General features: G+C 48.6%; 1 protein-coding gene across 3 annotated transcripts; it reads right to left on the bottom strand.

Annotated features, from left to right (window-relative positions):
* Positions 1 to 8,925: 8,925 nt before the first annotated feature.
* DENND4B (DENN domain containing 4B) lies at positions 8,926 to 24,244 on the bottom strand. 3 transcript variants are annotated; one of them, XM_080916133.1, is made up of 28 exons: positions 23,901 to 24,244; positions 21,720 to 22,059; positions 21,019 to 21,271; positions 20,753 to 20,822; positions 20,412 to 20,581; positions 20,095 to 20,339; positions 19,308 to 19,374; positions 19,158 to 19,216; positions 18,844 to 18,988; positions 18,428 to 18,603; positions 18,191 to 18,291; positions 17,633 to 17,848; positions 17,068 to 17,213; positions 16,606 to 16,745; positions 16,398 to 16,524; positions 15,528 to 15,734; positions 15,135 to 15,263; positions 14,124 to 14,301; positions 13,398 to 13,565; positions 12,346 to 12,734; positions 12,077 to 12,199; positions 11,688 to 11,857; positions 11,465 to 11,606; positions 11,056 to 11,292; positions 10,318 to 10,444; positions 10,061 to 10,226; positions 9,913 to 9,977; positions 8,926 to 9,818 (listed from the first exon to the last, which is right to left on the bottom strand). In XM_080916133.1, exons 2-28 carry the CDS (start codon positions 22,034 to 22,036, stop codon positions 9,673 to 9,675), a joined length of 4,479 nt encoding a protein of 1,492 aa, XP_080772259.1. In that variant the 5' UTR covers positions 22,037 to 22,059; positions 23,901 to 24,244; the 3' UTR covers positions 8,926 to 9,672. The 3 variants fall into 3 exon arrangements, with proteins under 3 accessions (XP_080772259.1, XP_080772260.1, XP_080772261.1); XM_080916134.1 differs by lacking the exon at positions 23,901 to 24,244 and adding an exon at positions 22,332 to 22,746; XM_080916135.1 differs by lacking the exons at positions 20,095 to 20,339; positions 20,412 to 20,581; positions 20,753 to 20,822; ... (1 more) ...; positions 21,720 to 22,059; positions 23,901 to 24,244 and having other exon boundaries at positions 19,301 to 19,374.
* Between the last annotated feature and the right edge of the window lie 479 nt (positions 24,245 to 24,723).

The raw sequence follows: 24,723 nt of genomic DNA, 5'->3' as shown, positions 1-24,723 counted from the left end.
TACACGCCCAAGTCTTTAGGTGCATGCTGGGAACCAGAATTTATGTACTCATACTTGGCACGGCAAACACCAATTGAGCCTTCCCTACAGTCCTCCATTTACTTACTTATTTGTTCCTTATATATGTGTGTGTGCATATGGTCCATGTGCTGTGTCCCACATATGGAGGAAAGGGAACAATTTACAGGGGTCAGTTCTCTCCTCCCACTATCTGGATCCCAGGAATGGATTTCAGGTTGCCAGGCTTCATGGCCAAGTGCCTTGACCTTCTGAGTCATCTTTCTGTAAACCAGGTCTCACTCTGTGGTCTAACATGATCTTGAACTTGTGACGGTCCTCCTGCCTCAGCTTCACAAGTATTGAGATTACAAACACTGAGTCTCCACACCTGGAATACACATTTAGTTTGGTTAAGAGCACTGACTGCTCTTCCAGAGGTCTTGAGTTCAAACCCAGCAACCACATGGTGGCTCACAACCATCTGTAATGAGATCTGATGCCCTCTTCTGGTGTGTCTGAAGACAGTGTCATATACATAAAATAAATACATCTTTTAAAAAAAAGATTAAGCAAACAAACAAACAAAAAAACTTGTTTGCATTCTAGTATTGTGTCCAGATAAATAACACGACCTTGAGTTAAAGTACTTATGTCTAGATCTTGGCTCTGAACTTAACCTGTTCTATGACTGCTGTATGTGTGCAGATTACTTTTTTAAAATCTATTCCCTGTTTGCCCAACTGTACAAGGAGAGTGCTGAATATGACTCATAGGCTTATTGTTGAGATTATAAAATAACATATATTTAATTTTCTGGCCTATGCTAAGAACAAGAATGTAGTATTTGGGGTTGGAGAAACAATGGCTCAGCAGTTAAAAAACATTGGTTGTCCTTCTAGAAGACCAGCTTCCTAGCATCCACTTGGTGACTCATGATCTATAATCCAAGAATTTGATGCCCTCTTCTGGCCTCCTCCTCAGGCACCAGGCACCCAAGTGTACACAGACACATATACAGGCAAAACATCCATATACACAAAGTCAACTTTTATAAAAAAAAATAGTTATTCGATATATATATTCTAACATATATATACTAAATAACTATAAGAATGTTCCTAATGTTCCAATTATTTCACAATTTTAGCTCCAAATTCAGCTTATTTATATTCTAACTCGATCATCTTCAGCTTTTGCTGAGTCTCTTGAGTCACCGAACACGTGATAAAGCACCTAGTACAGATCTTGTGTTTGCTGTTAAAGAAGTCCTACAATACACTCAACCAGACACTTACTCTGTTACACGGTGGAAGTATGGCAGTGAAGGAGACAAAGCCATCGATGCTCTTACACAGAAATTCTTCTTGACTAAAGCTTTATCCATCATCAGTGCAGTTTCTCGGATGTCTAAAGGACCATCTGAAGTAAGAATTCTGGAATTTGGGTTTCTTTGAGGGGAAAAAAAAAACCCAAATATTATAGGAATGTGCTTTTGTTTTAATCCCAGGTGTAGGGATGTGGGGCCGATTCCAGCTGTCCACAGAAGCTGACTATGATTTGCCTCCTGCTCTAGGAGAGTTGTGGTTTTGCCAGCTGCAGATAATTCCTGAGACTGTGATATTTGGAATTCTGGGATCTTTTCAAAGGGTATATAAATTCAAGGGCCCTGAAAAGCAAGATTGGTAGATGTGGTGATTCGGAGGGTTGGGGGAAGAGTTCATTTGCTATTTGTTAGTACTTATGCTCAAAGATGAAACACAAAGAAAAGTTAGATTCAAGGACACTTCTTTCTCTTCTAGAAACTAAAAGGGGAGGAGCCAAAGGGTGGAAAAAAGAAGAAACCACAGAGTAGAAAGGAGACAAGTGGTGCTTCAAGATAGGGCTCAAACATTTAGGATAAAAGTGGGAAATTTGATTTCAAGCAATGGGATGTCCCCTGCTTTGCCCCCAGACGGAATTTTCTGATTTTTCTTCATAGATTTTGTTTCATAAAGGTTGAAAGACTGGTTGAGCAGTTGAAAAGGTTGCAGGTGGAAATGGAGGAGCCTAAGAAACAAAAGGGACTTTTCTGAAGGGTTACAGAGTCTGAGCTGCAACTCTTGAGAGGCTGCAGGTGGAGGTAGAAACACTAGTGAAGTAAGAAGCACCCAACAGAACAAAAAGGCTCAATCCCAAGAGTAGGAGTTTCCTGCAGGAAGAAAGAGGGGAAAACCTCACCTCGAGGACAGTCAGGTCAGAGAAAAACTGAAAAGGGGGAGGACACACTGATAGAAGAGGCCATTTCAAGAGAAAGGTTTAATCTCCACAGAAAACTGCGTCTGTTCTTGTAGAGGAATGTACCACCTTTCACCCAGAAGCTGGTCTTTGACTGTATTCATTCCCTTCACTCTATCCTGCTGTTCAGTATTTGCAGCCTCCTCCCCCCACCATGCTAACCACTGCAGCTGTGGACTGACCTCTAGTATAGCTGTCACCAACCCGTTCCAGTCTCGGGGAGTAAATCTATGTCGAGTAACCCAGTTACTTAGAATTTGTCATATAAAGCGAGTGCATCCTATATGAAACCATGGCCTTGTTAAAATCCCTTGAATCCATCATGTCTCTAGGCCACCATCCTTTCTTATCATAATCTTGTTTCAGCCATTAGCAAGCATATGCTGTACAACTGTAGGTTTACCATAGAACAGTGTTTAACGGCTTTAAGAGCTTGGGACAAAGTTGAGTTGGGGGGAAAATCCACCTTGTTTACAAAGATTATATAAGGCTCTGAAGAAGCTTTCTCTAATCTGATTTTTTTTTTTTTTTTTACAAAAATTAGTCTCAGCTGAGAACAAAACTGTATCAGACTCTGACAAAAGTCAGGTGTTGATAAAGGCTTTGATTCATGAAAAATGCAGATACAGAATGTAAAAAAGTTATTAGACCATTAAAATGGAGAGCAGCACTTACGGACTAGTGGGTAAGAGATATGGCTGACTTTGGCTGTAATGTGTACCAAGTTAATATAAGTCAAGCTATAGTCGAGGTCTCTGATATCAAAATGCCTGGTGCTTCAATTTCAGGAAATATGGTCATTTGCAACAAAATTGTGAACAAAGCATCTTTAAAAGCTTTTAAAATTTTTTAAAAGCTTTTAACAGTTTTTCTAAATATAAACCAGAAAGAACAAATAGGCTTCCAGGGATGTGCAGGTTATGTGGCAAGGGTTATATTAAACCAATGAGTGTAGCTCAAAAGATTTTATTTCCTTATCAGGAAATGGCCTTGGGAGCCTAGCTTAAGCCTCCCCCTCCCCCAACCAAAAAACAGAAAAAAAAAAAAAAAAAAAAAAAAGGATAAGTTCTTTCAGCTAAGGAGTGACATGCAGACCAAAAACCTTCTCTGGGCATGGAGATTCAATGATTCAATGCCCACTACTGTAGGCAGCATGGCTTGAGACTCGAACACAGGTAAACATCTTCACCCAAAAGAGTCAGTGTTATAAAATGACTACTGGGGTTTATTTATGGTCCTTTGCCCTCAGGGACAGTAGGGATGATCTTGGGAAGGAGTAGATTGACTTCTCAGGGACTCATTGTGCATTCAAGAATTATAAGGATTTCAAAGGAGAAATTAAAATTATGGTCTATGTAAAAGAGAGAGAGAGATGGAATTTAATGCAGATGATAGGATTGTCCAGCTGCTAGTTTTCCTATATCAAAGGTAAAACCACTCCAGTAGAAAGAGCAGGAGAGGTCTCCTGAAAGCCTTGGCTACTGACCGGAAGAGCTCTTGTTTTGTTGAAAATGCCTGTTTATAGTTTCCCATTTTACACAGCACAATTAATGGCCTAAAAGAGAAGTGGGAAATGTAAGAATTCTGAAATTTTGGTGTATATATATATATATAGATATAGATATAGATATATAGATATAGATACAGATATAGATATAGATATACATAATACATATCTCTATATATACATATATATCTATATATATACATACATACATGCTTTCATTTTACTCCCAGGTGTAAGGATGTGGGCTGCTTCAGATTGTCCACAGCAGCTGACTATGATTTGCCTCCTGCTCTAGCGGAGGTGTGGATTTGCCAGCTGCAGAGAGTTTCTGCAATTGTGTGACAGTTGGAATTCTGGGAACTTTTCAGAGGGTCTATAAATGCTTGGGTCCTAAGAGGTGAGGTGGGTGGTTATTGGTCATTTGGGGAAAGAGGGAGTTGTTGTTTATTAGTAGTCATGCTCAAAGAAGAACCAAAAACAAATTAGATGCAAGGGTTTCTATCTCTCTCTGCCCTAGATCCTCCTTTCCTATCTAGTGATAGGGGATGAAACAGGAGGGGAAAAAAAGGGTGGGAAAAAGAAGTAGCAAAAACCAGCTACAGCCATTTTTATAAGGCTGTGAGACAGCATGTGGCTGGGCAGTGGTGGTGCTTGACTTTTTACTCCCAGCACTCAGGAGGCAGAGGCAGCAGATCTCTGTAAGTTCAAGGCCAGCCTGGACTACAAAGTGAGTTCCAGAACAGCCAGGGCTGTGCAGAACAACCTTGACTCAAAAACCAAAAAAGAAAATTAAAGATGTGAAACATTGGCGAACACAATACTAACCTTAAAAGGGATCACAAGCACTAAGTGAATGCCCTCCAACAAAATAAAACCAGGCACAGATGTACTGTTAGAAGCAGTCATGCTCTAAGGCAGGAAAGTGAAGGAGGCTGCCACTATGAGGGCCATGACTGTAGTTGTGTTGGAAATGAATTTTGCCCTGTACAAACTCTGGCTTTGTTTAACTTGGTTTGATGTTTTATATTTCAGTTTTTGTTTCTAATAATGTTATACATCCCCAGTTGGCTTTGAACGTGTCACCTCCTGCCTCAGCCTCCCCAGTACCCACCTCTTGTTTTCTCTGTGAAACCAACTATTTTTTCATTGAAATTATTTTTTCATACAATATATTCTAATCATGATTTCCCCTCCCCAAGCTCCTTCAAGATCCTTCCTGTCTACCCAAATCTACAGTCTTTTTTTTTTTTTTTCATTAGAAAACAGGTGTCTAAAAATAAATAAAAACAACAGGACAAAACCTAAAAAGGAAAGAGCCAAAGGAAAAGCACAAGAAACAAATACACTCTCCCACACACAAATCCCAGAAAAACATGAATACAAAATTGGAAACCATAACATATAAACAAAAGATAAAGGTCAAAAAATTATGGTGGCACATACCTTCAGCCATAGCACTTGAGAAGCAGAGGCAGGTGGATCTCTTTGTTCCAGGCCAGCCTGGTCTATATAGGGAGTTCCAGGACAGCCAGAGCTACACAGAGAAACCCTGTCTTGGAAAACCAAAAAAAAATACCAAATAAAGCATTACAGGGAAAAAATATATATAATTGAAAATTATATTTTCAAAAATAAAATTGAATTCATTTTGTATTGGTTGGGCATGAAGCCTGCCTTTAAGTGTGTATTGTAGACCCAGGGAGACTCTGTTGTAGAATAACTTTCTTTTAATTAATTAATAATTAATTTTTTAAACAGGGTTATCGCAATGAATGTGTGCTCCTGGAACTCACTGTGTAGACCAGACTGGCCTCAAATTCACAAAGACCCTCAGCTGGCACACCAAGTTTTTTAAAAAGTACTTCTTAAAAGTTTATGTGTATTGGTGTATGGATGGGGCTGGAGAGATGACTCAATAGTCAAAAGCACTGGCTGCTCTTCTAGAGGTCCTTAGTTCAGTTCCCAGTAACCCACATGGTGGCTCGCAACCATCTGTAATGGGATCTGATGCCCTCTTCTGGCATACAGGTGTACATGCAGATAAAACACTCGTGTACATAAAACAATTTTATTTATTTATTTATTTTATGTATATAAGTACACTGTAGCTGCTTTCAGACACACCAGAAGAGGACATCAGAATCCTAAAGTGGGTTATTGGGTCCTCTAAAGCTGGAGCTAGAGGAAGCTGTGAATCACTTCACGTGGATACTAGAAACTGAGTTCAGATCTTCTAGAAGACAAAGGAACATTCTTACATTTCTTACAAATTCTCCAACATTTTTTTTATCTTAAGAAAAATCTTCATTTATATATTTTTAAAATGTTTATGTGTATGAGTGTCTTGTTGGTGTGTTTGTATTTGCATTATATATGGTGCCCAAGGAAGTGAGAAGTTTGGTTCCTCTGGAACTAGATCCCATGGACCATGGTGGTGAGCTCCCACATGGGTGCTGAGAAGCAAACCTTCTGTAAAAGCAGCAAGTGTTCTTAATCAGTAGCCATCTCTCCATCCCAAGAAACCAGCATATTTTATCATATTTAGCATTTCCTATAGATTATCTGTTATAGATTCAACTACTAAGCTATACCAAAGCCCTCTTTAAAGTTGTTTATGGTTTTATTTTATTTGAAACAAGAGTTTTACTAAGATACCCAGACTAGCCTAACACCCTTAAAACTTGTAATCTTCCTATCCAGCTTCTCGTATAGTTGATATTGCAGGTCTGTACAACCAGGTCCAGCTTCCAGAACAATTATAGAATTGTTCTTTAAATGACAAACATAGCAGGGTGTGGTGACCCAGGAGTTCAATCCTAACACTCAGGAGGCAGACCCAAGCAGTGTGAGTTCGAAGCCAGCCTGTTCTATAAATTGACTGCCAGGGATGTTACACAGAGAAACCTTACCTCAAAAAAAGAAAAATCCTCACCCCCTTATTTGCACATGAGCACAAGTTGAGCCACAGCAGAACTTGTCTGAGTTGGAATAGACAAAGATACACTTCAAATCTGTTACCCTTCAGACTGTATACTCCAAAGTCTGAGAAGAGAAGTAGAATCAGATAATTCAGGCATATCTTAGCCCTCAAAACAGCTCTCTAGGCCTGTTTTCTCAGTTTTCTTGGTAACTAAGGAATTCTGTAGGGTTTTTGTTTTGGTTTTGTTTATTTGTTTTTGAGCACTTGAAACTATAGTACTTGGTGGTAGAAGTAGTATCATCAAAACTTCAAGGTAATTTTGACCATGTTGCAAGTTTCAGGCCAGCTTGGGTCCAGGAAAGAGCACTCTAGACCAGTAAGACTCTATCTACTCTTCCAGGGGAGGGGCTGAGCTCTAAAACTGTCTTGCTATAGTCCAGTGCAGTGCTAAGCATACTATAAACAGAAACTTATTTTAAGAGGATACATGAAAACTGGAGATATAGTTCAGTGGTAGAGTATTTGCATAGCATTCAGGAGGCCTCTGGGCTCCAACTCTACTATGGGAGAATAGGTAGATGAACAGCTGGGATATAGCTCAAGTTTAGAATAGGATGAAAATGTTTGTTTAGAATGTATAAGATCCTAGAGTTGATCAATAGCAAAACACACACACACACACACACACCATGTGATCTGAGCAGAAACTGGATGCAATGAATAAGACAGAACCCCTATACCCATCCCCCTCCCCCCCCCCCACAGGGTTTCTCTGTGTAGCTCTGGCCGTCCTGGAATTCAGTCTATAGACTAGACTGGTCTCAAACTCCTGAGAACTAGAAGTAAAGGTGTGTATCACCACCTCCTGGCAAAAAAAGATTTTCTGAAATCCTTTGATTCCTTTCTTTACTCCTTTGAGATCCTGGAAAAGCATCCTCAAGACAAGATGGGAAAGATTCTTTGGTTTCAAGTTCCTAACAATTAGAAAAAAGTTTCTGTTGCAAAGATAGGGTCTTTCTGAAGCTGGCCAGAATTCCCTATATAGACCAACCTAGCCCAGAACTCACAGATCACCAACCTCGAAATGGGACTAGAGGGGTGTGTGTCACCACTCCCAGCCAGAGTTCTTTTCATCCACTGATCACTACCTCCTGGAAATTTGCTCTAAGAATTTATGTAAACATGTCCTTCATTAATACCCCTGCCCTTTTCCACAAGGCTTTTGTTTTGTCAGCTAATTCCCTGTGGTAATTGGTTTTGTAGTTCTGTTAGGAGTTGTGTCCTGTGTTTATTTCATTATACAGGAAAAAGAGAAAATTTCAAATGGGTCTGAGATTAGAAAAATAATGCCTGGGGGCCTGGACTGATAGATCAGAAGTTGAAAGTGTTTACTGTTTGGTCTTGACTGAGGTTCAGTTCTCAGCACCCTGTAACGCCATCTCCAAGAGATCCAACACCCTGTCTGACCACTCTGGTACCTGCACGTATGTGGCACATACATACACATTGTTTGTCTTGGGGAAGGCTGGAGAGAACTGTCTCAGCAGTTAAAAGCACTTGTTCCTCTTGCAGAGGACCTGGGTACTGTTCCTAGCGTCTACATGGTGACTCTAGTTCCTGAATATACACTACCCCCTTCTGGATTCCATGGGTACTACAAGACACACAAACACACACAGCACATATATACACATACAATAGTCTAAAAATAAATAAATAAAAATCTAAAAAATGCTGCCCATCTTCCTGTCTTCCTGGCATTCACGCATAGCAAGGCTAGACCACAGTGAAGAGTCCTGTTTGGAGCTAGACCCACTAAGGAGGGCTGGGATGATTGCCATGCTTCTGATATACAGAAGGGCTGCAAACAGCAACCAGGGAGAAGAGCTGTCATCTTTGTGAAGGTACTGAAGGAGCTGGGGTCAGGGAGGGGACAGGAGGCGAGGAAATAAGGCAAAGATGAGCTCAGGGCCCCCAGAGAATGGAGCCTTTGTGTGGGGTACAGATGAGGGACAAGGGTCGATTGTGTGGGAGGGCCGCAAGTGCCATAGACTGGCACTGTCATAGCCAGCCGCGGAGTCACCCTTCTGTTCAGAGAGCTCCCGATATATCAAGTGGCCTGGAAAGGTAGGGTGTACCTGACGGTTACAAAAAATGGAAGGGCAGAAAAGAGAATGTTCAGCCAGGAAAAGGAAGATATCACCCCAAATCCAGAGAACGGGAGGCAGGAGAAAAAAAGACAGAAGCAGCTTTTACTATATTTACATCCAACAAAACTCTGCAGAGAACAATCCTTATTGCACAGGTCAAGGCCGTGGATGGGAGAGGCATTCCCCAAGGTGGACAAGAAGGATCGGGGACTAGAAGAGGTACCGGTTCTTCCTAAGGAAGCTTGGGACTCCTCTGGGTCCCAGTGCATGGTTCTCAAGGCGCTGCAAATCTAATTCCCTTCTCTTTCTCACGCTCCTTGAGACTCTTATCAGTATAGGAGCTGTGGCCTCAGAATAAATAACTAAATAAAATACAGCACTAAGATTGCCTTGGGCTCCTTCAACAATGTCAGGGAAGAGGAACGGGGAATGAAATTCCTCCCTTTCATTCAGGGCAAAGGCTCAGGAGCTCTGAATCTTTCCAGTTGTTTTTTAAAACAAAAACTTCTAAGTCTACCAGGGCACTACAGATCTGAGGATACCCTGGAAAGGAGCCCCAGGAATGGGATGGAGAAAGACGGAGTTGTGCCAACTTCCCTAGCTCTCCCCCACATCAGCTTGAACCAACAGGGCAGGTTGAGATAGGGAAACTGTGACTTTGGGTACCAGTGAGTCCCTCTTCCTGCTGTTCTCACTTGGAGCCTATGGCTGAACAACCTGTTCCCAGTTCCTCTGTGACCAGAACAGGGAGTCAGGCTATGTCTAGAATCCATTCTTCCTCACCTCTCCACCCATGGCTGGAGAGGGGAGCTTAAGGGTCCCTAGCATTCCAGAGGTGCTCCAAAACACTTTCGGCAGTCGATGGCCTTCAGAGTAGGCATCTGTGCCCGCCGCTGCCTCAGTTCCTCTTTGCCCATGCTGCTGGCCAGCTTGTTAAAGGCAGACTTGTACTTCTTGTCGAAGGCCACTAGGATAGAGGATGAAAAGTGATACCTTAGGACCTGCTTTTTCATACCTGGTCCCAAATCCCATATCCCCTCCATACCTGACTGTGCCCTTACCTATATCCACGTGGTCCTTGCCCAGAGCAGCCATTGTCAGGAATAGGATCTCACGGTAGATTCCCCTGTAGTAGACATAGAAGGGTGTCAAAGAAGAGAGGTGCAAAGGACATGTCAAGGGCCACCTAGATGAGAGAGAGCATCATACCTCTGCAGGTGCAGGCCAGTGGGAGGGGGCCCTAGAGTTTCCAGCAGAAGCCCAACAGCTTTATGAACCTCATTGAGTCCGACATGGCGCAACACTGACTCCAGTAATGCCAAGCTAAGACATGAGGGTACTGGTCCTGGCCACACCACCCGCTGTGGGATCTGGCCTGGATGAAAGGAAGGAAGGTTCACCAGGATCACCAAACTCTTTAGGTGAGGAGCCCAGCCCTTTAACTCCTAAATCAAGTACCAACTCACTGTGGACCCTCCATAGCACATAGAGAGGTGGGCAGCTGTTGGGATCAGGGGTCAGGACATCCCACAGCAGACGGACATGCACAGAAGCTGGATCAGGGGTTAACCATGGAGATGGTCCCTGGGAGAGCTGACATAGGAAGCAAATTCAGAATGAGAGGCAGAGAACAGACAGACAGACATTGCCTGAGATAATAAAGGTTAAAGGGAAAGAACACACATTTGCCGTCATCGGTTTTTTTGGGGGGATGGGGGTCTCACTATGTAGCTTTGGCAGGCCTGGAACTCACTATATAGACTAGGCAGACCTTGAACTCATAGAGATCTACCTGCATGCCTCCTCCTGAGTGTTGGGATTAAAGACTGAAGCCTCCATGCCCCAAGGGGAAGGAAATTCTCCTCTCCCAGGTCTCATGAATAAGGACATTGTTCTGCTTGGTTACGTGCCTAGCACCTGAAACCTAATCCGAACGCAATAAATACTGGTGGGATAAACAGAAAAAAACCTTAACCACTTTTAGGTACTGGTCACTACATCAAGTACCTGTCCTGTGCCATTTGCCAGATGATGACATCGAGGGTCAGAGTTGTTAAGTGTGCTGCTGACAAAATGGCCAGGCACAAGGGACTCCCGGCTTGTGCTTTCCTACACTGCCGAGGACAGAGAGGACTAGGAGACGAAGAGCTGAGAAGCTGAGGAGAGAAGCGGTCGGGAGGCAAGGACGACATAAAGGCACTGACCTGGCTGGGTGGGGGCCCATTACAGGAGGCCAACACCAGGCCTGGTAGAATACTAGGCAGGCGTAGCCGTTGGAAATACCACAGGAGGTTCCAGAAGATGATAGGGTGGGCAGCAGGCAGTTCAGGCAATGCCAACACCTCACTGCCTTCATTCTCTACCAGGGACTCGAGCTCCTTACGCAGCACCAGAGGGCTCAGGTACGCCCATGCCCCATTCTCAACTCGCCGGGAAGCACTCTGCAGACGCAGTAGGAGAGCAGTCAGAGGACATACTAAAGGCCCACAACCAGGAGCTTGCCTCTCAACACGTCAGGGATGCCCCCTTGTCCTCCATGCCTGGCACCCCTTTATCTCCCTTCAACAGATAACACGCTCCCAACTTCTTCATGTTCGTCTTGCCCAGTCTTACCCCCATATGCCCATTGCAGAGCTGGGGTTCATCCAGGGCAAGACACAGCCTCCGGTCACTGAGCACAGGGCCAGGACCCCCAGGGACAGGAGCATCTTTGCAGTCACTGGCACCAGCAAGGACAGGCTTTGGACTAGGTACACTGCAGGGAACGGCAGGGAGTGTCAGCTCTTGGAGTATCACCTGTCTATCCCTCCCACAACGCTTGCCCTGCCTCAGGCACCTGGGTCGAGAGTCAAGAGTCTGGACACTGAGCAGGGGCACAAAGGGACAGGCGCAGAAGGGACAGGTTGTGTTGAGGTTAGAGTCATCCGGTGCCCAGCCAGCCATGATTTCCTCGTCGTACACCAGGGAATCACAGGCATGGCACAAGGAACAGCTAGACATCAGAATCTGTAGGTAAGGAGACCCCCGGAAATGAGCCTCATTTGGTCCCAATGCCCCCAAAGCCCATGTCCTTCCTTGCCCCTTCCATCTCAAAACTCCAGCCAGACCTCCTTCCACCCAACCCCCCACTTCTCCTGCCTTTCCAGGGAGATATAAGTTTGTGTGTTCCAGCACAACTGTGTAGATGAGGTTGTGGGGGGTGGGGGGGGAAGGGGTTATGCTCACTTCCAGGGAGGGTGGTTGGAAAGCTCCAGGGGTGTCACTGAGACGCTCTGAAGAACGGCGAAGACTCAGGCTGCTGAGAGAAGCCTCTGAGATATCCCACTCGCTGCCCAGAGAAGCAGAACTCTGTCATTATAAAAGAAACCACAGTCAGCCAGTTCCTCTCAGTCTAAATGCTGGTTTCAGTTACTCTCAGAGTCACCTTCGGGACATTCTCCCATCAGCAGCCCCTCCCCTCCTGATAGCAAAGTATCTCCTCTCTTCCTGGATACCTCAGAAGCAGTGGATCCAGGGCGTTCTCGGGGCCACAGAAGGCTATCCATGGGACTTCGGCGGGCCGCAGGAGGCAGGTCAAGGGGCGACTCAGGTGGGGGGATGCGGGAAGCAGAGGAACGGCGGGAAGGAGTGAGCAGCTGCTGGAGACGGGCACCCAGCCCTTTTCTGGGGGTGCCCACCTCCTCCTGACATCCACTAGTTTTGGAACCCCGCCCACTTATCCCTTCTAGGGCCTCAGTGGACTGGGCACTCAGGGCTGAGCCTGAGCCCCCTGGGCTGCTTCCCGGTGCCAGTTCTTCCCCGGTGAGACTCAGGTCTGAGAGACTTCCGTCCTGCCAAGGCACAGGCGATCCACGGGGTTCAAGGACCCCCAAGGCCTCTATCACTGTAGATAAAAAAAGAGAATTGAAAGATGAAGCCTGGCACTTTTCCAGCCGTTCCATTCCTGAGTAAACACAATTCTTGCAGCAAAAACCTCTAGCATTGGGCTGGAGAGATGGCTCAGCGGTTAAGAGCACTGACTACTCTTCCAGAGGTTCTGGGTTCAAATCCCAGCAACCACATGGTGGCTCACAGCCCTCTGTAATGGGATCTGATGCCCTCTTCTGGTGTGTCTGAAGATAGCTACAGTGTACTTATATATAAAAAATAAATCTTAAAAAAAAAAAACAAAAACAAAAAAACTTTAGCATCAGTGACTGGAAAGAGGCTCTTTCTGAGGACCTACGTTCAATTCCCAGTACCCACATGGCAACTCACAAACCAACTGTAACTCCAGTTCCAAGGGACCAGATGTTCTCTTCTGGTTTCCAGGGAACCAGGCGCACAAGTGGTGTGCAGACATACATGCAGGCAAAACGCCCATACGTATCCAAATAAAATAAAATACTTAAAATGCAAACTTTATAAACCCAAGTTTGCCTCTGAGCCTACGAGGCCACTAACATGGAGCTACCCCTAACCGTGGCTCTAGTCCTCCCCTCTCTCACTGAAAAGCTGTTAGAAAAGCTCAGTGAGAAGAAGGAGGAGGTCAGATGAGGGTACTCACTGTGAGCCACTCCAGCCTCCACGGTGGGCTGTGCCCTGCGGGAACTGCCCAGGCTTCCACTCTTGACCAGGCGCCCGGTGGGTGAAGATGGTTCCCGCAGACTTCGCCCAGCCCAGGTAGTCTGGCGCTGAAGAGGACGGGTTGGGGAGGGGCGCTCCAGACTGGGCTCTGTAGAAAGCAGAAGAGTTTAACCCCAGACCGAAGCAGTCCCTTGGGTGGACTGGGGTTTTGGAAAGTTTCTCCCAAGTAATACGCTCCACCTCTGCTTCTAAACACACCTGGTGTGTGGATAGTTATAGGTTCCCAGATCTCTTCCATCAGAATCTAACTACCTCATCTAGGTCTGTCTGGTTTTTGTTTTCCCTTTTTTTTTTTTTTAAAGATTTATTTATTTATTATATATAAGTATACTGTAGCTGTCAGACGCACCAGAAGAGGGCATCAGATCTTATTACAGATGGTTGTGAGCCACCATGTGGTTGCTGGGAATTGAACTCAGGACCTCTGGAAGAACAGTCAGTGCTCTTAACCACTGAGCCGTCTCTCCAGCCCTTGTTTTCCCTTTTGATACAAAAATCTCACTGTGTATTCCAATCTGGCCTGGAACTCACTATGTAGTACAAGGTATGCAACAATTAATCATCCTGTCTGACTGCACAAGTGCTAGGAATGGGGGTATGAACCATCATGTCTGGAACCAAGGCTACCTTGCCTGTCCCTACTCACCTGTCTGAGAGCTGCCTGACTTCTGCTGCTCAGCCACCTGCTGCTGCTGCTGCTGCTGCTGCCTTCGGTCCTTTAAGGGCTGGCGGAACTGAGCAGCCCCCAAGACAACATTCCGGAGCTTGGCCCAGCGTAGGCGTCCACCCGGAGTGCCAGATGGCCATTTGCTTTCCAGTACAGCCTGCCAATCACAGTGCCAGCCAGGATGGCCTAGTGGTGCCTTTACTGCCTGTCCTGAACCCCAGGGACCACCTTTTTCTCCAGACTTGCTGTCTAGAACTGTCTAACCAACGGCTCACCCAGAAACAAAAGCCCCAAAGAGACATTATCGGTGGTAATAGGGAAAAGTCTATCTAGACCATTCTATTCGTTTAAGTATTCATGTAATGAATTAGGCAGGTTCTCACTATGCAGTCCTGGCTGGCCGGGAGCTCACTAGATCAGGCTGGACTTGAACTCAAGATAGCCTCCTGTTCCTGCCTCCTGAGTGCTGGGATTAAAGTTGTACATCACCACGCCCATCTGGGACTCTATAAACTGAATAGCTTCGAAGGAATTATCTCAACATCGTGGTTAAGAGGCTGACTTCTAGGTAAAAGTTTGCTTATATTTCGACTCGCTAACATGCTGAGTGCGGGACCTGGGAAAAGTTATGAGTTCTCTACAACCTCAATTCCTGTAATATAGGAAATGACCATTCTATGCCTTGGGGCACTGTAGAGATGAAATTATTTAAAATGGGTAACGAATCTGGAACATTCCGGGATGGAGTTTAAGGCTGTTGTAAATAGGAATCAAAGTGTCTGAGTATTAAAAAAAAAAAAAAAAAAAAAAAAAAAAAAAAAAAAAAAGACGAAAACAAACAAAAGCCCCTCTGTGCAGGGGTCGCAGAGGAGCACAAAAGATGACAGTGGCCACAGAGCCAGGTAGAACTGCCTCATCTCCAAGGAACGGGGACAGCAGCGGGTGTCAGAGTACAGACTGCCATCCTACCTCTTGCCCCCAATTAAGTACCTTGTTGTAGTAACCGTAGGTGATGGTGTTGGGCACGATGCCTGCCCGCCGCATCTCTAGCATGACTCGTACAGACAGCACGGGCTGTCCATAGTGTGAGCAGAGCTGCATCAGGACCCGGTAACATACCTAGGCCAAGGGAGGCGCGGGATGTAGGAGACTTACTCCAACCCAAATTCCCACGTCTCAGCAAGCATCCTCTTCCAGCCTCCGATTCCTCCCGCACATGCTCCTGCACTTTGCGATTGTCGATGACGAAGCTGCTCAGCTCTGGGCTGGGCTGCCCATCCGCTTTACCTGACCTCCTCCTAGACGCCCTCTCGCAGCTCCTACAGTTGCACATCCTTGCTGGGATTTGAGATGGGTATGGACACGCAGGTAGAGGATGCCTACCTCATCGGGAAGCACCACCTTGCGGCTCTCCATTTCACGTAACACTTGGTAGGCTGTATGTAACGCTCGCACGCGGGAGGGTGCCGAACGCACATAGGCAGGCAGGCATAAGAACCACAGACCATAGCAGTGACCCAGCAGGCACCGGGCCCACAGCTCAGGCATAGTGGCTGACTTCTGTGCCATTCTCTGTGCAACCTTCATCTCCTAGGTGGGATAAGAAACACACCACGATAAATATAATGCCACGGCAGATCTTTCCTTATTTTGGTCTTTTTTTTTTTTCTGAGATAGAGTCTTATCATATCATATAACCTAGGCTGAACTCAAACACTAGACCTTGCCTCAACCTCCTGATCACAGGTCAGTGTGAGAAGCAACACCTTAGATAGGATGTATCCTCTGAGGAAGCAGGACTGAGGCACAGCCTAAGCTACAATCCTCCCTTGAACGTCAGTAGGGCACGTAGGCTGGCCCTGGAACGTGCTTCTATGTCCCCAAAATGCTCAGGGATGAAGATGAGGAAGAGGATGGCAAATGATATGGTAACAGAGGCTAATGTTTGTATAACATTTTGTTGTTGTTTGGTTTTTTTTTTTTTTTTTGAGACAGGGTCTCGCTAAGTAGGTTTGGAAGTCTTGGAACTCACTCTGTAGATCACGCTGGCCTCAGAGATGCTCCTGCCTCTGCCTCCTGAGTGCTGGGATTAAAGGCACGTGCCACCAACACCTGACAGTTCAGTATTTTACCGTTTTTTTAATGTACCAAGCTCCCAGCAGCCTTACAGGATAAGCACCCGGAGTATCCCCATTTGACCATGAAGCAATATCCCTCGTGCCAGGTTCCCCTACAGTGCCCACCGCTGGCTACCTGTTTGGTACGGCGAGGTGCAGGACTGCTGGGGGCACTACGGGATGGGCCTGGTACAGGGAGAGCCCCCTGTTGCTCCTGAAGAGATTCAAATAGCTCAGCCTTTAGCTCTGGAAACCCATCATAGCTGAAGGGACAGAGAGCACGGGAGCAGTTAGCACAGGCCTGAGCATGAGCTGTGGGGTAGCATGACAGGAGACCCTCTTACCAGTACTGAGGAGTAGATTCGCTGCCTTCCAGCAGCGGTGGTTCCTCTGGGGGTGTGATAAAGACAGTCAGCTCACTTCCTGATAGTTCCTCCAGCTCCACTAAGGGCGTTGGCTCAGGCTTCTCCTGCTCTGGATGCACCTGAACCAGGACCGTAAGAAAACGAGTTAAGACGTTGAGCCAGGGTCCTCTGTCAGGGAACAGAGCCAGGGTGCCCAGAAGATGGCCTCTCCTGGAAACACACAGTTCCAGGGAAGGAGTCCTGGAGATCCATCTGGAGGAACAGAGTCAGGAATGAAAGTAAACGAACTAAGCCAGCCCGTGTATGTGGCTGTGCTCTGTCTGACTCCAGCCGACACTGTCACCACTGACATACACAGGTGAGAGTGGCCTAGCAGTAACAGAGACAGCAAGAGGAACGCAGTGGTCAGTTGGTGCACACAGAGGGGACAATGCCCAATACCTTGTCAACACAAGAGTCAAAGAATTCTAGGGCTGCATGCCGGGCAGAGCCAAAAGAGCATTCCTCGATGAACTGTGAGAACATCTGTGTGTGCAGCAGCTGAGAGTACAGCTTGTGGCTTGAGCGTTCCCGGGACTTGAGGAAACCTGAGGGGGTAGGGATGGGTCAGGAATGGGGTTACCACGGTTACCACAGCCATCTCCTCCCTGCACCCAGCACTTAGCTTTTGCCATTCAGGATCTAAGGCTCCTCACAGCGCTCCCATCGAGCAATTCAGCTCTCCTACACTGATTATACCTCCTGGTGCACATCCCTCACCAGAGCTATGCTCACGGTTGCTGCTCACTACCAGGATGACTATGTTCATATTATGTTAAGGGATCCCAGACGGTAGGACACATTCATCCACATACCCTTATCCCCCCCCAAACCAGACGAGTGGAGGAGGAACAAGCAATCAACTCCTCCCAGCCAGTGCCCCCTTCACGTTCCTCATGGAGCCCTGACCCCAACCATGCCCTCCCTCAAAACCCTTTGCAAACCAAAACAGACCCTCTTTATTTACCCTGAAGGTAGAAAAGGTTGTCAACATCTCGAGACCCCTCAGAGGGGGCCTGGGTTAGAGGGCGAAGGAAGTTCCGGTAGCCTTTGAGCAGACAGGCCATGAAACGCAGAAAGGCTCCCTGGACTTCCCGTTCCAGGCGAGTCCTTCGGCCACACACTGCCTCATAGTCTGTCAGCAGGAATTCCAGGGAGGCCTCTTCCTCTGGCCCAGTGTAAGCTGGGAAACAGTATATCCGAGGGTCAAGGTAGGCAACTTCGGGACTTGTCTCACCCTGTTTTCCACACAAATGTCTTGTCTTAACCACAGCTTCTGACTGATCTTGCACCAGAAATGGCCAAAACTTTACCTTGTGTTTCAGACTCTCCAGTGCTATGTTCAACTTCCTTGATAAGCTCAGAAACACTGCTCCCCCATCCCTGACCCTTGCTTTATTTTAGTCCCACCAAATCCAAACTCAGCCACTTCAGAGAAGGCCTATTGCCCGCCCCCCAGACCCTCGCCTCAAACTAGAGATTTGAGGCCACAGTTTCCAGCCTCCCAACCCCACCATCTTCTCACTCTGGTCCAGCTGCTGGTACAGATTTGTTAGTGTGGCCAACAAAAGCTTGTATGGTCTTCGGGGCAGGGTCCTAGCAGAGAGGGGCTTCTTTTCCTCCGTTCTGAGAGATAACGTAAAGAGAAAGGATGTTGGGGCTTCCACCAAAAGCCTAACCCTCTTTGAAGCAATAAAGCCCCACACTTCAGCCCTTGGATGTCCATTCCACTCTAGCCCTCAGATGGTACTTAGCCTCTTACTGGAAGAGCGTGTTGGTATCAAGATCAACACAGATGACGTCAGCAGGTGGGTCATGTAGATCAAAATAACTGGAGTGGATACCCACAATGAAGGGCACAGGGGCACTCAGCACATCCGCCAGCACTAGCGGGCACAGCGGAATGTAGGGGCACTGCCAGTGCAGAGGGAAAATCATCTAAAACGTGAAGGCGTGAAAAACAGTGAGCAACAGGCACTGGCCTGGGGGTGGGGGGATGCCTACTGCAAGAAGTCTTTGGAGCTAATCTTGAAGGAAGACCCTGGGTCTGACCACTGGACCCAGGTGGAAAGACTGAAGACCCTTTCCCTATGGAAGGAAAAGGAGGACAGTTCGGGTCTGGTGAGGGGTACCAGAAAAGAGAACAGTTCTGCTTAGACTAGAAAACGTGGCACTCACGGAGACAAGGGCCTCGCAGACGCTGGTGAGCAGATCTGGCCGCAGCGAGTGGACCAGCAGCTTGTGTTCTGTTAGTACAGCCAGCAGCAATGTAATAGCCAATTCTGGGCCCAGGTTCTGCAGCAGCTGCAAAAAGCTAGCACCACTGCAGGAGGTAAAAGGATAAAAGGGTCACAAGCGACTCCTAGACACTGGACACAGAGCACCAGGGCTAGTCTGCAAAGATCTCAACAGCTATATTCGTCTGAGTCACACCTCCTATTATACCCCATGTTGTCAAAGCCTCCCCCGCACCCCACCATTTTGGCACATACCTCAGGGGCAGGGGTGAGGAGACAGGTTGACAGAGAAGCAGGTTGTCATACGGAGACATCTAGGAGAAGAACCACAGGTCAGGATGCTCATAGCTAGTCCCCAACAACTCCTCTTCTTTCATCCAGCCCAGCCCGAGGCTCACCTCTCACCTGCACTAGGATGCGTGGTCTCTGTGGGGAAGGGAACGGGACGTTGTGAATGAAGTGAGAGATGTGCCTAGGGAGAGAGAAAAAGGGTGAGGCCAACTTCCCGATCTGTCCCCTAGCTCGTCACTCCAGACAGTCTTGTCTCTTCTGTTCTCAAGCTCCTCTTCCTCCCTGAAGCCCACCTCTTAGATCACCTTTATACATGGGTCTTATGTGTATTAGAAAAGACATCCTGTTGCCTGAAATGGAGGCACATATCTGCAACACGAGGAATTCTAAGCCAGCCAGGGCTATATAGTGATCCCTGCCTCAAAAAGTAAGTAAATAGATAAACAAGTGAATGGATGAATGAATGAATGAATGAATGAATGAGTGAATACCTGTTGGGCATACACAGGCCTAGCCAAGACCTAATTAACAAATGCAGGCTAGATTTCAGTCTCTACTTACCTCTAGCCAGAAGCTTTCTTTTTTTTAAAGATTTGTTTATTTTATGTGAGTACACTGATGCTGTCTTCAGACACACCAGAAGAGGGCATCAGATCCCATTACAGATGGCTGTGAGCCACCAGGGGGTTGTCGGAATTTGAACTCAGGACCCGCGGAAGAGCAGTCAGTGCTCTTAACCACTGAGCTATCAGCCCTAACCAGAAGTTTAAATGGACAAACTATATTACCACATACTGCATCCCTATCCCCTAGGTACTCAGTGTACCTGCCCCAATTCCATTCTAATGTCTCCCATTGTCCTCTCTAACTAACTCCCCAGTGTCAGGAGAGCTGTGCTCACGCTTCCAAGGGCAGACGATGGGGGCCTGAGACGGAGTAGCGGTAAAGGAAGGTGAGGAAGGCTCGGAAGGCTGGGAAGGCAGGCCAGCGGGACAGCACAGCAATGGCTCGCCGGCTGCGCACTGCTCGGCCTCCCAGCGCCCGGCCCCGTTCCACTGCACTCATCAGGCCCAGTGCCCGTGCCTGCCTCTCCGACAGCCTGGCCCTCGGGAACGCTTCGTAAAACTGCAAAGCGGCACCGTACACCTGGCAGGGGTATAGGGATAATCAGACAGGCTCTGCATTATGTGGACCCCTTACCACACTCCACATACCCACCTTATCACCAGCAGCACCCGTGAGCACAAAGGTGGAAAACACCGGTACTGGGTACTTGGTCTGGGCAGGCCAACACTCGATAGTGGCCCCCATGGGCAGGCAGAACACGGGCACTGACTCAGGCAGAGGAAACGCCTCATTGTCTTCCTCGGGGTAGCGGCCCAGCAGCTCTGTACCCCAGCAGAATTAATTACACATTAGAGTGAAGAAACTAGAGTGTCCCAGAGAAAGGCTAAGTGGCAAAGAAAAGTTCGTTCTGGGGTCACTGAAGTTACCAGTCAAGGGGCACCAAGCAGAAGAATGGAGGGTCAAAGGGTGGGAAGGAAAAGGGAGCCACTCACCTGCCTCATACACCAGTGTGTTGGCCTTGGCCAGGCCCACCTTGTAGCACAGGTACACTGCTGGGCCCCACTGCCCAGGAAATGACAAGAAATAAGTAGACACATCACTAACGATGGTTTCTGGACTCGTTTTCTCTCTACCACCCTTCAGTTATCTTTCACTTGGTGTCCATGGCCTGAGCCCCCAAACACCCTTCGTGCCCCACGTTCCACACCCTTCCATTAGTGGTTCGGGTTTCTGCTCTCAGTACCTCAGCACCACTCACCATGCCAGGGTTGAGGTTGCGGGGTAACCGGCAGTAAGTATGAGGAGTGCCCTCACCCTTGCTGGGCAGAACCAGGCAGAGGTCAGTGATGCCCAGGGCATGCAGTCCAGCCCCTTCTGCTGCCCGCCGGCACATGAGGTAGGTGCGGGGGTGCCCAGGGCCTGGAGGGGCCAGGTTGGCCGAGTGGCTATATGGTGTCGTGTCAAGCACTTGGAACCCAGGCTTGGGCCGTTCTTTCCCTTCATATAACACCCTGGCACAGAGAGTAGAGACGTCAAGAGGTCAGGATAGAAAAAGACCTGGATCCTGCTGGATCTGCCTACCTGGTCTCCTAAACCTGCCATGCTCTCTTAGCCTCATCAAACCCTGGTCAGTCTATCTACTTCGGTCTATCCTTGAGGGTCCTTTCAGTCAGTAACCCTTCCACCCATGCCTTCCATAGCTCTAAGGAACCAACAGACAAATGGGTTATTTCATTTCATATTCTGAACCAGCCAGAAAGGAGTCACCATCCTCATTTTGCAGATGAAGAAACGCTTGCCTGCCCGCAAGCAGCAGCAAAGGGTGAGCTCCTCCTCTTGACCTCTAGCCTGTTCTGCTGCTATCCCCATATTCTTCCTCTTGACCCATAGCCCTACCTCTTCTTAGCTCACTCAAAGGTCCCTCCCAGCTTCCACTAGTGCATGGATAGGGGTACATACCCCAGCTCAACGAGGGGAGGCTTATCACGCCCCCTGCGGTAGCAGATGACTGGTTGAGTTCCACCCAGGAGCCCAGCACTGAGCTCTAAGGGGTGACCACCAGCAGAAGTCTGAATGCATGTGTAGCCCTGGGGCACCTCCTCGCCCAGTGCCCTGGCGATGACCGCCACATCTGTAATAGGTTCGGCTGGCCGGGGAGGGCGCAGGGGCCCCGTAGGTTCAGGAACCCACGTCTCCTCAGGTATAGGCGCTCCATTTCCTGCAAGCCCAGCCACCACGAAGTAATCCACCAACCGGGGAGGCCGCTCCTCCGCCATGGCCCCCCCTTCACTCACTGCATCTGGAATGGCCAATTGAAGGAGAGATGGAGCAAGAGAGGCTAATGTTCCCATGGCAACCATAGTGGACCCCCCCACCCTTCTTTCCTCTTCCTAGTTCTTCTAGGGAAAGGATAGATGATCAGCCAATCCTGAACTCTCCCACCTGTGACATCACCAGACTCTCATATCCCACAACAGCTCCTTAGAGACCACTAGGTCCTTCCTTCTTAGTGACATCAGCCCTTTTCCCCAAAGAACCCAAACTCCACTCTACAACATACATCTGACCCACCTATTCCCTTAAAGGCCCGCTCCTCTTTGCCTGCTACAATTACACCTCAGAGAACACAGTATTTTCTGTAACGGCCTGCAGTGACATCATTTGCTCTGGCTACCACATCACACCAGCTTTGTCGAACGTCTCTGGTCTTCTTGCTCTGGTGGCAATACCACAAGAACCTTGTGGTGCAGCTAATGCTCTTAACGCACCCATCCTTTCACTTTCAGAAGACTCCACAGCTTTCTGGGAAGGCTTGCAAAACCCAAGACTTAGCTTCTGCTCATCAGACTTCAAGTATCCTTTTTTTCTAGCTTAACTTTACCTAATTGGCCAAGCAACCAGGGCTTTCTCATCTCCCGGATCCTTAGGTGTCTGTAGTTGGGCACAAAGGGACTGTAGATGGCTCCAGCCATTCCATGCCCGTGCCACCCAGCCCCAGACAGACTCGGGGTCATAGCAGTCTATCCGTACCTGTTATCTCACCTGCCTCCATGGCCTGACCTTGGGGAGTGGAAACCCCAAGAGTTCTGAGGTGCCCCAGGGTGCCGAAGGTGGGAAGAAGCCTGGCGGGTGGCTTGCAAGGGGCTAGAGGCTGAGAGAGTGCTTCAGAGGGGAAGGGAGGTGACTTCCTGAAACGGCTGCGAAGGGGAAGCTGTAGCTAGCTCAGCATAAGTCAGCCTATGGGTGCGTTGGGGGGTTGGGAGGATAGTACTGTTGAAGGTGCCAGTGGAACATCAGACCAGGCCAGACCTCACACTAAGGATCCTGTGCAAGGCAGGGAAACCTCCAATGTCTCCAGGATGCACAGCCTATTTAACCTCTCGCTCTTCCTCGGAGAACTAGAGCCAAGCCGGCTGTCTTCTTAACCTGGCCTCTGGATACACATGCCCCAACTCAAGCTAAATTTAGCTTGAGCTTCTGCACATCTAAGAGGTGAAGCCAGGAGTCAGCGTCAGCCTCCTGATTTAACTCCAGGACACAGCTCACTCTCTCATCCACTGCAGGCCAATAGTGGTTCTGTACCCCAAGACAGTAGGCAAAAGCCGTTAGATGACACCCTCTATAGGCAAGTGGGTGAGCCCGGATCAACAGGACTTGTGAATCCAGGCCTTCCCTTATCCAGCCAGGGAAGAGTCCTATAGAATGCAGTCCCTTCTCCCTTGGGGAAAAACAACAGCACTGGAGCCACTTTGGGTCCCAACGCCCACATGCCGATTGATGGGAAGTCCTGGCTAGGGCAGAGGGCGCGCCGCGGGGGAGGTGGCTGAGCAAGAGGCCGGAGGGCCGAGAGAAGCGCGCGCAGGGACTGCCGAGAACGTGACGGCAGCAGCGCCAGCAGCCGCGTGACCCTAGCGGGAAGGAGGGGTGCCTCTGGCTTGAGCGCCTGCGGGAGCTCCAGGTTGTAGGATGTCGAGCACAGCTAGCTAGCTCCGGGTTGCTCCCTCCCCTCCACTTTCACTTCCCTGGAAGGGAGGAAGCGGAACCAGATGCGCAGCGCAGAACAGCTGGGGACAGTCCCTGGAGCCGCCCGCCCCCCGCCCGCCCTAACCCGCCCGCCGCCCCGCCCGGTCCGGCCCCTACCTGCCTGCCCTGGGACTCCCCAGCCGGCCCGCTGGCGGGTGGCTCCGAGGGCGGGCTGGCGGGCCGGCGGGCGGCCGGGCTGCTATCCAGCCCCGGACATGGCGCACTCGACTTAGGAGCCGTTCGCGCCCGGGCTGAAGGAAGAAGCAGCAGCCGAGGGCGCCGGGCACAGTGGAAGAAGATCTGGGCGGTCCCAGCGTCCCCGCGCGCTGCGCCACGCGGGGACTGCTGCCACACCGCTAGCTCCAGCCGCGCGGTCCTTCCGGCTCCCGCGGTGCTGGGGACCCCAAGCTCTTCAGTTCGCCCTGCTTTCTCTACTCATACCACCCCCCCCCAGCCGCGGGTGCCTCAGCTATTCCGCCCCCCCCCCACACCCGAGCCTGCGGCCGTGACCCTGGCTAGCGCCGGCCCAACACCTTGCCGCCTGCAGCGCGACCCCTGGTGGCTGGGAGGGCCCCCTGCAACCGAGCGGATTCCTACCAGCGGAAAAAGCAAGACACTGACCCCAGATGGCCCCGAAGTCAGAACCGGTGCTCCTGTTCTACCGTCAGATGTGGCCACTGTGCCAAGGCAAAGGCCCTGAATATCTAGACCTGAGAAACCCAGGTGACTCCCCACTTCCACGTTTAGAACCCACTGGCCAGAGCCAGAAGTTCTCAGTTCTTCTTTCGAGAAATGACAAGAACATTGAAAAAGAGGAAGAAAGGCATGAAGCCGAATAGTGGAGAAGCAGCACTCCTTTCATCATACTGGGTGAAGCCTAACAAACCTTCGTGGAACATGGTTGTCTCCCAAGGATCTACTGCGCTAAACTCAATGGATC

This window comes from Micromys minutus, assembly GCF_963924665.1.
Source record: "Micromys minutus genome assembly, chromosome: 4".
In the NCBI taxonomy this organism is placed as follows: domain Eukaryota; kingdom Metazoa; phylum Chordata; class Mammalia; order Rodentia; family Muridae; genus Micromys; species Micromys minutus.
This window is presented reverse-complemented; position numbering and strand designations above follow the sequence as displayed.

Excerpts from the sequence above, each read along its gene's own strand:
- DENND4B (XM_080916133.1), bottom strand. The coding sequence starts at position 22,036 with ATGGCGGAGGAGCGGCCTCCCCGGTTGGTGGATTACTTCGTGGTGGCT. Across the intron at positions 12,200-12,345 it reads CTGGATCCACTGCTTCTGAG|AGTTCTGCTTCTCTGGGCAG; the intron begins GTATCCAGGAAG and ends TTATAATGACAG. Across the intron at positions 10,227-10,317 it reads TGTGCTATGGAGGGTCCACA|GCCAGATCCCACAGCGGGTG; the intron begins GTGAGTTGGTAC and ends CCTTTCATCCAG.